At 36.1% G+C, this 13608-nt stretch overlaps 1 protein-coding gene across 1 annotated transcript; it reads left to right on the plus strand.

Annotated features, from left to right (window-relative positions):
• The first annotated feature begins 839 nt into the window (after nt 1-839).
• Nucleotides 840-12498, plus strand: LOC136800977 (uncharacterized). Its single transcript, XM_067057585.1, has 16 exons — nt 840-1014; nt 1296-1597; nt 1952-2181; nt 2740-3027; nt 3807-4653; nt 4895-5365; nt 5580-5915; nt 6581-6836; nt 6969-7188; nt 7513-7853; nt 8116-8329; nt 8967-9111; nt 9475-9666; nt 9980-10260; nt 10934-11138; nt 11572-12498. Exons 2-16 carry the CDS (start codon nt 1366-1368, stop codon nt 12252-12254), a joined length of 4941 nt encoding a protein of 1646 aa, XP_066913686.1. The 5' UTR covers nt 840-1014; nt 1296-1365; the 3' UTR covers nt 12255-12498.
• The last annotated feature ends 1110 nt before the right edge of the window (nt 12499-13608 follow it).

The raw sequence follows: 13608 nt of genomic DNA on the forward strand, positions 1-13608 counted from the left end.
ATTTTGGCACTCAAGGAAGTGAAACACAGAGAAAACAACAACAATCAAATGGAAAACAGGCTAGCCCTCAAAGATTTACCTTATTTCATAAGTTATTTGATAGACTGAACATTAAAGCTTGCAATGCATTTTGATTTATGGTCATAATTTCTGTAGACCAGTAGACCATTAATGTTTTCATGCAGTTAAATGATATTCAATCTGATTCGACCCTGGGCGAAAAGTTTTTCACAGATGGCCTCCAGTGATTCGAGCATTTTGCTTGAAAATCATTCGCTTTTCAGTTACAATCTGGAATGATACATAATAATGAGAAACGATCTAATATTAATGAGCGCCATTCCAATTACCAAATTATCTACAGCCTTCTAAAACAGATACAAAGCTCAACCAAAATAGCTTTCAAATTCTATAAAAGTCATAAACCAAATATCAACTATTACTTTCCACTAAAACCACAAGAAATTAAAATTATAAAACGCCATGGGTTAATTAAAACTAATTACTGACACAAGTTATCATTAACATACTGTAGTCAAAGCATTAAATATTAATGATTGACTAATTTCTAAGGTTGACCTCAAATATCAAATGTAGATGTTCGAGTCACAAAAATATGAAGAAATTTGATGGATAGTAGCCAGTAATTAATGATATTCTTATTCTTGGCTCTATATTTCTTTGTTTTGTTGTAGCTTATGTAAGACTATGGTTTTGGTAATGGAAGAGATATGTTATGGTGACGAAGATATTCTGGTCCTTTTTTTGGGGTCTTTTGAGTTATATAAGGCAATATCGTTGATGATAGTTTGTTTGGAGAATCTGGAGGAAGAATGATCATTGTAAATTGCTCATGAAGGTGGAAACAACCTGTCAAATTTTGATGAAATTTACACTGGAATGTGGTATTAATGAAAAAGTTTTGATGCGATTTTACACTGATGTAGAACATCGGACTTTTTTGGGACTGGAATTTAATCACATCAAATGGAAGAAAACAATTCGACATAAAAGGTCAGTTTTCTAATTTTTCATTTTCATGTTTTTAAACTTGAAAAGTATCGATTAAATAAAATTATCCCTTCCTTGCTTGTGTCCTGGTGAATTTGAATCCAAGCCCCATTCAAGCAGTTTTTGTTCAAGAGATGGAAGGTGAACACATCAAAAAAGTTTAAATACAGTTGAATCTCGCTGATTCGAGCTCAAAAGGGAAGTCTTATTTGATCGAATTATAGAACGATTCCAGAAATAGAAGTTCGAATTAGAGAGAGTTCATTGTACATTATTTACCTTAGATAACTTCAATACCAACGAGAAGAAAAAATAAATCAAGGAATACCTATTTGTCTTAACCAATCAGCAACAATGTCTACAGATGGTGGATTAGATGAACAATTACCTCGTTTCACAGTCGAGCGGAAAGATGGCGACTCACATATGGAACGTTGGCATCACAAACAATCTAGATTTGCATCTCTGGTTAAGATCCTTTTCACCATTTTCATGTCTTTGATGACTTTGTTTTGTGTAGTGACCAGCAAATTGACTGTCATCTCTATCGCTCAAGGATTTCATAATCTAAAACCGAATGAAGAAGGTATCGAAGAACTTTTCAAATATCTGATCACTTGCAAACCCCTCCCCCTGTTTACATTTAAAAGCAAAGTTATATTCCGTCCATTTTTTGCAGAAAATTTACATCTGAAAGGGTCCATTTGAGAATTCTAGCGACAGCTCCCTATTTGCTATCCCATACTCGAAATTGGATTATGTATATCTTGCTAATTTCTACGCCCCTTTGATTTTTACAACCTAAAATTTTTCGGCCATAAAGAGAGAAAATATCCGAAGATTTTGAGCTTGCTTCGCTCGGTTAATTATTTAAAGTTTGCCACGATTTCGGTCCAGCCAACACGTTATACTGATCTAAAAATACAAAATCTTTCTTTAGATTTAAAGGACCCTTTCAACACGACACACAAATTCATTTGTGGAAAGACCATCACTAACTCAACGCATTACGCTGTATACGAAAGTGCTGACGTCTGCATGCGTGAAGTTGTTTTTCTTATGTTGTGTATCATCTTAATGTTCCCATCGGCTTTCACGTTAATGAAATTATTGTTGAAAACGTGCGGAAAGATTACACATCCCTGGCCAACTAAACCAGCTGTTATCTGGGTAAGTTTAAACGCTTTATAGACCAGCGGTCGAGCGGCCGAGGTAGTGGTTTGTGTCACTTCGAAGGGCAATTTTTTTGTCAATTCTACACCCTAGTAGGAGCATAATATCAAAAATTTGCCCTGATCTAAGGGGTGCCCTACGAAAACCATTTTTAAGGTCTTTTCTGAATCTCGGAAGCTGGTCTATTAGTGAAGATTACATTGACATTCCAAGTATTTTTTTGCATGGAGATATTTGGTAGTTACCACTTTTTCAGTCACCAATATTTTGTAAAAGTAACCCTCCCCAAGAACAGAAGAGCTAATCTCGAAACGTAAGTGTATAGTCAACCCTTAGCTGCATTGTCGGGTTTTGAGAGAGAATGGTAACGAAATGAGGTCTAAATTATTTGTCTATGAGAATGCCATACATCAAATCAGTCATATCGACGCCGTTTCTCCCCGGCTAACTCGATTTCAGTCGCTCCAAACTTCTAACCAGAAGACACATGTGTATTGATGGGTTGATATCAAGCAACAACTTTATCTTCAAGCTTCTTTACTTTTCAACTTTCAGGGTGCTATCGGTACACTTATGGAATCTGCTGGTTTATCATTATTCTTTGTCGGTTTGGTAATGCATGTTATGGATACTGATATTGTTTTGATTCTAATGAATGCTTTATTCATCATCCCTGTCATTTCACAATTCACCAGGGAAATCAATTCATTGAGTGACGAGGAAGAAATGGAGCTGTCACAGAGATTGTATCAAAAGAGAAGGAAAATCCATATTCAGAATGTTATACTAAGCTTTATTGCTTTCATTTTTCAAATCATTGGAATCATCGGTATACTCTATCTGGTAAGTACAAGTGACTCAACTGACCTTTGCATACCTTGGAACAAGTTATATCTGCCATCTTTGTTCGGAGTTTTTTAGAAAGTGGCACCCTAATATTAGCACTACTCTCAAATATAACTGGAACAGGGAATACAATTTTCTCGAACTTATGGAACATCATGGCCCTTGGCGTGCTAATCGAATTGAGGGGGCCAAAAAATATGTCGCCCACCATGGCAAATATCTCGAGTTAGGTACTGAAATCACCTATACTCGCAATATATCACTAATCTTAATTTTTTGAGAGCTTTCTAAAAATATACAACAGGTCTCCGTTTTCTCAAGCTAAAATTTTCATTAATTTTTCACCCTATAATTTTTGCCTGAGACGGTCGTATTTGTCCGAAAATCACACCAAAGTGTCCGAAAAAAAATTGGCACCCAAGTTATTTTGATTCCCCTACCCCTTAGCTTTCCAAAAATGTATAACAAGTGCTTTGACTAAAAAAAATCGAGCGATTTTACAAATTCCCCCCTACTATACCGGGTATAGTAAAATTTTCGAATGATAGAAGTTCGAATTAGTGACATTTCACTTTAATTCGCATCAATTACATCGATAACCATGGTAGATATATGGTGAGAAATTAGATAGGAGGACAACTTTGCAGAAGAATTCTTCACCGATAACTTTATCTGTTTGATACTGTAAGCCAGATCAATGTATCCTTGATATCCTGATTTTATTTACCAAAAACTAAAGATAAGATAGTTAAAATAAAGTTATCGTATTTTTCTAGCTATATGACCAGCGAAAAGATTACAAGGAGATAGTCATCATCCCATGCGCTATCATTTTAATCGGTATCGGATGGAGTCCCGAGATCAGAAAACTACAAATCGATCATGATCTTGCTTATGTTTGGTCCGACATATCGGAAGAAGCACTTGCTGAACAAAACCTACCGGTCGCGCACCGTGTACGGTATTTCCGTAGCGATAGCATAGCCGATACGACGGACACCGACTCTACCGTAGCTTCAACCGTTTCGAGCTACGATAAAGACAAACGACGAAAATCAAACATTTCTATGTTAGATAAATTCCAGCGACGTAAATCGAATATCCAGGATGACGCTCGGAAAGTCGTTGTCCAAACCAATACGTCTCGTGGTAAAGCCACGTTGATCAACTGCATCACGAAGTTGATCGCCATCCCAATTTTCATGTGCATTTTCACATACGTGTTCCAAACAGCTGATTTAACACATGTCCACCATGGTTTCTTCTACTTGACTTCTGATACAACACTTTTTGTAATGTTCGTATTACATCTTTTGACCAGCATCTTTGGCTACCATCTTTCTTGGATGAGCTGTTCAATCAATCTACAGCGACTGTGTTTCGCTATACCCTTAACTCTTGCAACTCCGGTTTGCATTATCCTGGTTTTAACTGGTAGCTGTGGTTATGTTGGGTTATCAGAATGTTCAGCTCATTTGTATAGTGAACGAGGTTTGATTGTAGCGCTGGCAAGCATAGCTCTTTGGCTTGGTCAATTCTTTGCTACTACTTATTACGCATGGAAAAGTCAAGATTTCGTTATGGCTGAAGAAGCAACATTGTTCTGGGTACCCACTTGGGATGGTAAGATCACTATTAAATCCCATTTTAAACAATATGAACTGAACTCGTATTTCAATATCTTTAGACTAAAAAGATGACCCAATGGTACTATAATTAAATATACGGTGTTTATAGTTGTTTAAAGTGAGTGATAAATTAACATTTCATCATACTTCCATTCTTCTCACTCGAACCTGATTGGCGAGCGGGTTTTCACAGGGAATAAGGTTTAAATATTACTCATTAAATTATCTACTCTCAGGAAGTTTCCTGGAGCAAAACATGTTGCTAAACCGGAAGAATGAAGCCACCAACGAATATTTCATCAACTACAAATCATTAGTCAAGAAAAGTCACGTTTATATTTGCACAACAATGTATCACGAAGCTGACTACGAGATGGAGCAGTTCCTGTTCTCCATTGCAGACATTGACCGGGCACGGAAATCTGAGGGACGGATGTTTGAATGTCATATCTGGTTTGATGACGGTGTCCGTGACACGACTTTGAAGACGTTCGCGTTACAATTAATCTCATTGCTGCCACGTACTATCCAAGTTGAATTAGCTTCAGCTAAGAAATTTCAGACACCTTATGGCATGGAGTTAAGATGGACTTTACCAGGAGGGTTACCGTTTCACTTACATTTGAAAGATACTTTCAAAGTAAGGAATAAAAAACGATGGAGTCAAGTTATGTACATGTCATATATTCTGGATTTCAGAGAAAGAGGTAGGGTCGTCATTACCAAGTTCACTTTTTCATACCTTTGACATATATCCCTTGGCGAACATAAGTGACACATGTCTTTCAAGTGCAGGTTTGATAATATTTTTCTGTCAATCGAATTTAGGAGATCATATGATTTCATAAGTTATGGTTACAGAATCGGATCTGATATATGAAACACTGAGAAAAGCATGGAAAATTTATCTCCTTTTTTCAGAAAATCAAGACTACAGTTACATCCTCACAACTGATGCTGACGTCCAATTCCATCCCGAAGATGTATCCGCCCTTATGGATTTCATGTCTCGTGATCCTTCAGTTGGCGCTGTATGTGGCCGTACCAAGCCGAAAGGAACAGGACCAATCGCTTGGTACCAGATGTTTGATTATGCGATAGATAGTTGGTTATTGAAGGTTGCTGAACATGTGATGGGATCTGTGCTCTGTTCACCCGGTTGTTTTTCAATATATAGATGTCGTGCGATTGAGGACGTGCTACCGGAATATGCTTCATCTGTTGGTTCAGCGATCGAATTCTTGAGAAAAGACATGGGTAACGAACCTTCTTCTCGCTAAGATTCGTGTTATTCATGACGTAATGTTTTTTATGGAAGCACTAATTTTGAATTTAAAAAATAGTGACAAACGCCCAGACTATTTTGGATGTTTCTGTATGAAACATTTACTTCATGAATATCACGATCTTACCCAGCTGGCCCACAACGTTGTTTCAACGTTTATCTAACGTTATATGGACGTTGTGAATGTTAGAAAAACGTTGAAACAACGTTGTGTGCCAGCCGGGTAAGTTTTAATTTTTTTCTCTACTTGATATTATTCCATTTCAAGTATACTATGTATTAGTATGTTCGAATTCATCAAAAGCCTTTTTTGTGGTATTGTACATTAATTTGAGACAGTCTAAATACTAATAAGGATTTAGTTTCAAGCAACAATTGATTAATTTGAAGAGTCTAACGGTTTTTGAATAGCACGAAATTTACTAAACTACAAGTCTATCTTTCAAGGTCACCACCTAAAAAAACTTTGTTACTCCTCCTAAAGATAAGTCTAAAACTGTTCTAATCACAAGCATCTATGAACATATATCATGGCAAAATTCGCGTTGCCTTGCGCAACAGAGCCGTTATACAATCAGTATGACGGTGCTGCTTCGCATGGCATCTAATAAAAACGCTTTTTGATTCCTATACCCAGGTGAAGATCGTTGGTTATGTACACTTATGATGGAGCGTGGTTGGCGTTTGGATTACTGCGCGTCAGCCACCGTCACTACGTATTGTCCAGAAGAATTTAACGAGTTCTTTAAACAACGTAAACGTTGGGGTCCATCTAGAATGGCCAATCAAGCGTTATTGATTCAACGTCAAAAAGAAATACGAATGAGTAACGATGATGTTAATATAGTATTCATTGTTTATCAAGTCATCATGTTGGTCTCCATTATCATTGGGTAAGAATCTTTCTCAATCAATCACGAATCTCTAGCACCGTCATGACGGCTTTCTATTTGACGGCCCTGATTACTATCTTTATTCCAAATCCAAAAATTATGCCAACTAAAAATCCATAAATTTTCTTACAGACCTGGTACAGCGATCCTTATTGTCTCATCTGGTCTCCACGCCGCGTTTCCATCGACCATCACTCTGATTGAATCTTTCTGTATCAACGTTGCCATCGTTGTATACTTTGTATGGGTCTGTTTGTATAAGAAACAAGAAAAACAACTGAGAGTGGCACAATTTCTGACTTTCGTTTATGCCATGCTTATGACTGTGACTATAGTTGGATTTATGGTGACGGTAGGTTTTACAGTTAGCCTGCACGACGCGATTTATTGTATTTTTCCAACTCCGTGTTATCTTTTCAGCAAACGAAGAAGAGTTCGGTACAGGCTAGGCTCGGTACAGGAGGACTTTGATGCTTTGAGAACTCAAAGATCGTATCGTTCCTTTCATCATCAATAAAAGCTACTAAGAATTTTCTCTGGGGTCCCAACATCTTACAACCATCAGGTAGTACCGTATTTCTTAACAGACAATGTCTCAACTAAAGCTCCATTGTTCTTGTTTTCTATCGTAAGTAACAAATGACATAATTAAATTGAACTTTGTTTCTTTCTCTAGATTGCAGACGATTTGTACAAACAACGAATGGAAGGGGACAGTTACTACATTCAGAACGTAACAGATATATACCCGTTACCAGCTGACTATGATATTTCAAAGATACCATCAGATAACATTGTCACCATCAACTCGTTGAATTACACTGTCATCAACACTTTCCAATTACAATTCACACCACCAACATTGTTTCTCTTCTTCCTGGCAGGAATGTTTTTGACGACAGCTCTCTTACACGGTGGTGAATGTTTACAACTTGTTCACGGATTATGGTATTTGTTGTGTCTTCCATCCAGTTATATTTTCCTGATGATATTCTCCATCGCAAATATCGCTGATAGGTAATTATCATATGAACTTCCCTTTAATTTTGCAATCATTACCACGGGTGGAACTTTAGTATGACTATGGCATTTGATAGCTATGAAATCCATTTCTCAATCAAATCAGAATTGAACTCACGTACACGTACTTCACATAATGAAAACTGAACTCAGACTTCCAGTCCAACCCGAAAATTTACCATCTCTGTGGAGTTTTGTTAAGTTTCTACGTGATTAAAAAAATGCGTCAGATATTCGACTATCTTTTTTGCACTACTAGATCATGGGGCACCAGAGAAGAGCGCCCACAGCTTCATAAACCCGTCGTCGAAGATATAAGTATACCAAAAATATTATGGATAAAGTTACGCCAAGTTTTTTTCTGTTGTTTCAAAGAAGAAACTGAAAAACTGTTGAATATGAAGAGAGAAATGGAAGAAAACGTGAACAAGGAGGAACGAGAAAAACAGAAGAGACTGGAAGAAACCAATCAGGTATACTGACACCAGATATTTCATGAATAAGACCATGTTCACACGTTATTGTTCCGTTTCGCTCCGGTATGATTTTCGTAACGGATCGAGTGTGTTCATATTGGTTTCGGAGCATGAAAACGGAGCAGTTGCATTCCGATGAAAAAAGTGGAGCAATAAAGCGTTTCGATCTGTTTTGCTTTGTAGCGTCTTCTTTTTTGAGTTTTCGTTGACGTTCACACTTGTTTTGAAACCGTTTCGTTTCGTTTCGGAACGGAACCGTAACGTAAACTGAAACACTAAATGTTAAGCTTCTTGCTCCTTTGCTGAATCAAAATTATGTCCCATCGTGACGTCGGCCTTTTCGCATTGTCTGTGGTCTACTTTTAGCCAAGATAGCGAATTTTCTTCACCTGCAGTAGCTTGGAAAAGATAGAGCAGCTCTTTCTATCTACTATTTGTGACACCACCCCATGTTGAGAGGAATAACTCTTTCTATCATTTCTTGTTAACTTTGCTCCTAACATTATCTTGATGAAGGGGTACACTGCGTCACGTTCATCTCCAATCGTAGTTAATAATGTCTTGGAATAGCTCAAAAGGGATTTATTTATGCCATCGATTAAAAAAAGTTAAATGAAATTTATGTTACTTTTAGAAAGCTTGGTGGTTAGCACATAAAAACCAGCCGACGATCGAACAAAAAAGATTCATTCAATTCAACGAAAGTGACGAAGAACTTTCAGATGAAGAACCGATGATTTTCAAAGAAGGTTTCTCTGATGGAGAAACTGAAGAATCAGGTATGACGCAATTCTTTGTAGAAAACGTTCAAGGAGATAATTTTTGGAAGGCCCTTCATCTGAATTTTTGCTGATTTAAAATATTCCTTGATTTAGTCTCTATTTTTATGAGACCAAAGGAGGTGAAAAAAGCTAGGGGATGAATTTTTTTCTCGGGATAACGGGTCAGTAAAGGTGAATGTTTTCATCGAGCAATAATTCGGGGTCATTTTTTTATAAGACAATGATGATATTTAAAATCCAGATTGTTAGGGAACTACGGGATAGCTATAAAACCAGCAAGATCCAAAACAGGCGGGATAGTGGGTTAAAGAATTGGATAAATTTTCGCGATAATTTTATACTCTGACATTTCATTTGTAGATAATGATAAGGAGGTTGATTCAATTGGTTTCGGTAAAAATGCTGAAGATGAGAAAGAAAATTCAACCAAAAGTGTTTGGGCGAAAGCGAGGAATGTGATTGGTCGATACACCAGTCAGCGTAGGAAAGATTTCGAATGGAATATGCTTGAAGAGGCGAACCAATACGATTTTGAGCAAGCTTATACAAGTGGTAAGGGGAACCTAAATTAAAAGTTCATTTTTTCTTCTTCATTTTCTTTTTGGGTTATTTTTCCCAGAAATTACATACAGTGCTCTAAATTATCATTTTAACAATACATAATAATGTTAAAGGATTTAGCACACACTTAAAATGAATAGACTTTGCTGGTAAAGCCTATATAAAGCCTTTGAAAAAAGAAAGTCGTGGTATTAAGAACGATTTAAAAACAATTCCAGAAATTCAGAACAGGGAAAAACTTTACTGGTTCCAATAACAAAGCATGTGCCAAAAAATGGAGATTTTTTATTATGGAATCTTTCAGGTTACGATCAATATGGCACATACACCGGTGGATACCAACAATATCTTTCCAACGATGATGATGAATGCTTTTGTACAGTTCTCATTGAGGATTGGTTGTATGGGACATATTCTGTTTACATTTCCTTGTTCAAAGATGCTGGTTACGATGATACCACATTCTTGATGGGAATGAAAGAACCAGATTTGATTGAAATTGGAATCGAAAATCGTGGTCATCGTAAGAAGATCTTGAGTGAAATTCATCGTTTACCTCCGGAGGATATGGATCAGAATGTACCCGTAAGTTTTTTTTTGTTTCTATCGCTCTTTAATTTAACTCCATATATTTCTAGACTAACGGTTTTTGGGCGAATGTTTAGAGTCGATATTTCTTTACGTAGATAGCCCAGTAATTCAGGACTTTTAGACAGTCTTACTTCCATGGAGTCCACGACCAGCCGGCTTGGCTATCTAAGAGCTGAACGGAACATTGGAAAGAGCGGGAATTCGAACCGCAAACCCATGGTTTTAGGCCTTGTCCATCCAGCCATCGATCCTTCAAACCTTCAAACTTACTTGACATATTCTTGAATGACTTGAATGAGCATGTCTCTTCACCCCCCCCCTTGAGCTCTTTTAAGATGTATGCGTCCCTTTGTGAAATTTAACAACTTCTAATTACCTGGTAGTAATTTTTAATTTTGTGATTTTTTGAATGTTGTAAATTGAAATTCGTTTTGAATTTTTTTTTACTATACTTGTGATCATGGTGCAAAGAAGACACCGAAACGTCAAATAATGAATAAAATTAAATTTTTAGTTTTCACTTTTTTTATCAAATTGACATATTCATTTTAAACGGGAATTTTTTACGATCCTCTTTGGAAAAAGATATGGACAATTCGTGGTATGATTCTTGTTAGAAAAGTATTTCTGAAAAATCTGATAATATTCTTTTCTATTAAATTCGTAGGAAGATGTTTACCAGTGGCTAGTGCTCCTTGGTTTAGGACAATACTGGATGAAATTCCAGGAGAATTCTTATGACGAACCGAACTTCTTGGCTGATTTGAAATTAATGGATAAACCGATGTTATCCAAGACCTTTGGTATCAATAAACCAGGGCATTTGAAGAAATTGGTGAAAGCTATCAAGAAGTTGAAATACCCAACCTCTGGTAAGTAGAAGTGTGCGGGTTTTAAGTTAACAGATAGGGTTACATTCCATCAACAGAATTTTCTCGGACGAAGTACGTTGAAAAGTTAACTTACTTGGACTTGCGTTTGGGAATAAAAAGTAACAAAATAGCTATGAGTGTAATTATGTATTGAGTATTGGCAAGAAAAATGATCTGATAAAGCACACGAGAAAACCTCAAAACTTCACCATATCCATTAAGGTTTTTTTTTCTTCATAAAAACCGAAACGGTATAAAACAACCTAGACAATCCAACAACTCATCATATATAAACTCAACTTCTCTTCTCAAGGAATTTCTAAAGCGGAAGCAAATGTTGATACGGTGTTCACAGCGACGGGAACCGTCTAAAGGTATATCATAGACAATAGTTTCGCACAAAATAAACAGTTATATACTTTTCTCTAAACAGCACAACGAAAGATACGCGATGCAAAGCGAGCACTGGACAAAGTTCAAACGTACAATCTAGCTGAAGACAACATCAACGAGCATATTTTCTGGGAACAGTTACGTAAAGTTTGTTTGCACAACGAAGAGGATGCTTTCTCACAAAGCGATGAGTTGAAATCAAAGTTGATGGAATTAAGGAATTCTGTTTTGGTTGTTTTTGCTGTTTTCAATGTCTTATGGTTGGTGGTAATGATGGGGATCTTGAATCAAGGCGAGAAACTGAAATTGTATAATTCGAACTTTTTAAGTGTCACTTTTTTAGTGATTTATGTTTTGATGTTTGTTATACAGTTTTATACACTGGTCATTCACCGTATCTCGACCTGGATGCATTTCGTATCTCGAACGCCTTTCAAACCTGGAGCAAGTAAAACAGCAGCTTGGGATTTCAATGATGATGAAGTGAAAGAAGAACCGGCACACGAAGAATTAGAAGAACACGGTGAAGTGTTGGCTTGGAATCTTCGGCGCCGTAGTATTGGAAGGACCATAGCAGCCAAAGCGAGAGTTAAATCAATCTTGGGAGGGAAATCAATGAAACGAGCTAAAGTTCATGAAGTCAATAAAATAACAACCAGCTCCGTGAAAAAGCCCTATGAATGGGTCGAACCCAAAAAGATAAGATCATTCCCACTCTCATAAAGAGGTGGAAAAACGTTGAATAAATGAAAAACGAAAACAATAGAAAGAACAATGAAACACAAAAAGAGATTTTTTGAACCAAGTCATGTTAACGCAGTGGTTTATCCCTGATAAAGGATCAGAAGCCCGGAGATTTCTTCATTTAGCAATGTCAATAGAGCGTGTCAAAGTGAGTTTAGTGTCTTTGACATGACATTTTGAGACTTATTGTTAGTTAAAAATACAAAAAGACTTACTGGGACTGCTACGTCGGTGGTTTAAGCATCGTTGAATCAATTGTAAATAGCCAAATCTTTGATGGTCTACCTATTTGGTAATTTCTTGTTGTATATAGTTTTCCTCTTTTATAATCAGTTTTTGCAATTTTTATTTCTGGTTTTATTAGTTGTTGTAGATTATTTCTAAAGAAATAAAATGAAAACACTATCAAAGATCAGGTTTACTCTTATTTGTCAATTATTTGACAATAATATATAACTTCAGTTTCTGTGATGAGAGTTGAAAAGGTAACTAAAGTCAAATAAAAAGCCATTTCGTTATTTTTTCTTAAGGCCGTGATACACTGGTCAATATTAAATCAATATTCAAAAACTGTTACTATATATGGATATAAATCTAAAATTGATCGCTTCCTTACACTTATCAATAGTCTAAATTATATTCAATCATAGAATATTGATCTATTATAATTTGGGCCATTACACTTGCTCAAAATTATAGGTAATATTGCAAACAATAGGAACACTTGCCCTTTGTTCAAGAAGAGAAGTTTTTTCTCTCTCTCTTGGAGAAAAATTGAATGGAAAGTGTTTGTTTACATAAGCGAAATCAATAGTTTTTTCGTTTTTTCTATTGTTGAATATTGACTGGAAGGGGAATTAAATTGAAAAATTTCATTTTAAATCAACTCTCGCTCAATAATCGAACAATAGAGCACTTCCATAAATTTGAACATAATTTAAATTCAACTTTTTACCTTACATTCAGCAATATTAGCTCAATAACATTTATGATCCATATATAGTAACAGTTTTTGAATATTGATTTAATATTGACCAGTGTATCACGGCCTTTAGAATAGCTTGTTTCATTCACTTTAAGTAAATTCGTCACCTGAAATTTACTTTGCACGGGACTGTCGTAATCTTTCCAAAACTCCCCTCTTGAAAAACTCTATATATATGGTCCCATACACTTGTATGAATGTTTTAAAATTGTAATAACTTTTCTAGTGAAAATCATCATCAAATTAAATTTCGTGATTTTCTTGGCTTAGGAATCATTTCGATCATAAATATGAACTGAAATAAAAGAATGTCCAACACCATCAATACTGATGAACAACAATCATAGA

This window comes from Clytia hemisphaerica, unplaced genomic scaffold (assembly GCF_902728285.1).
Source record: "Clytia hemisphaerica strain Z4C2 unplaced genomic scaffold, Clytia hemisphaerica genome assembly, whole genome shotgun sequence".
NCBI classification, from domain to species: Eukaryota; Metazoa; Cnidaria; class Hydrozoa; order Leptothecata; family Clytiidae; genus Clytia; species Clytia hemisphaerica.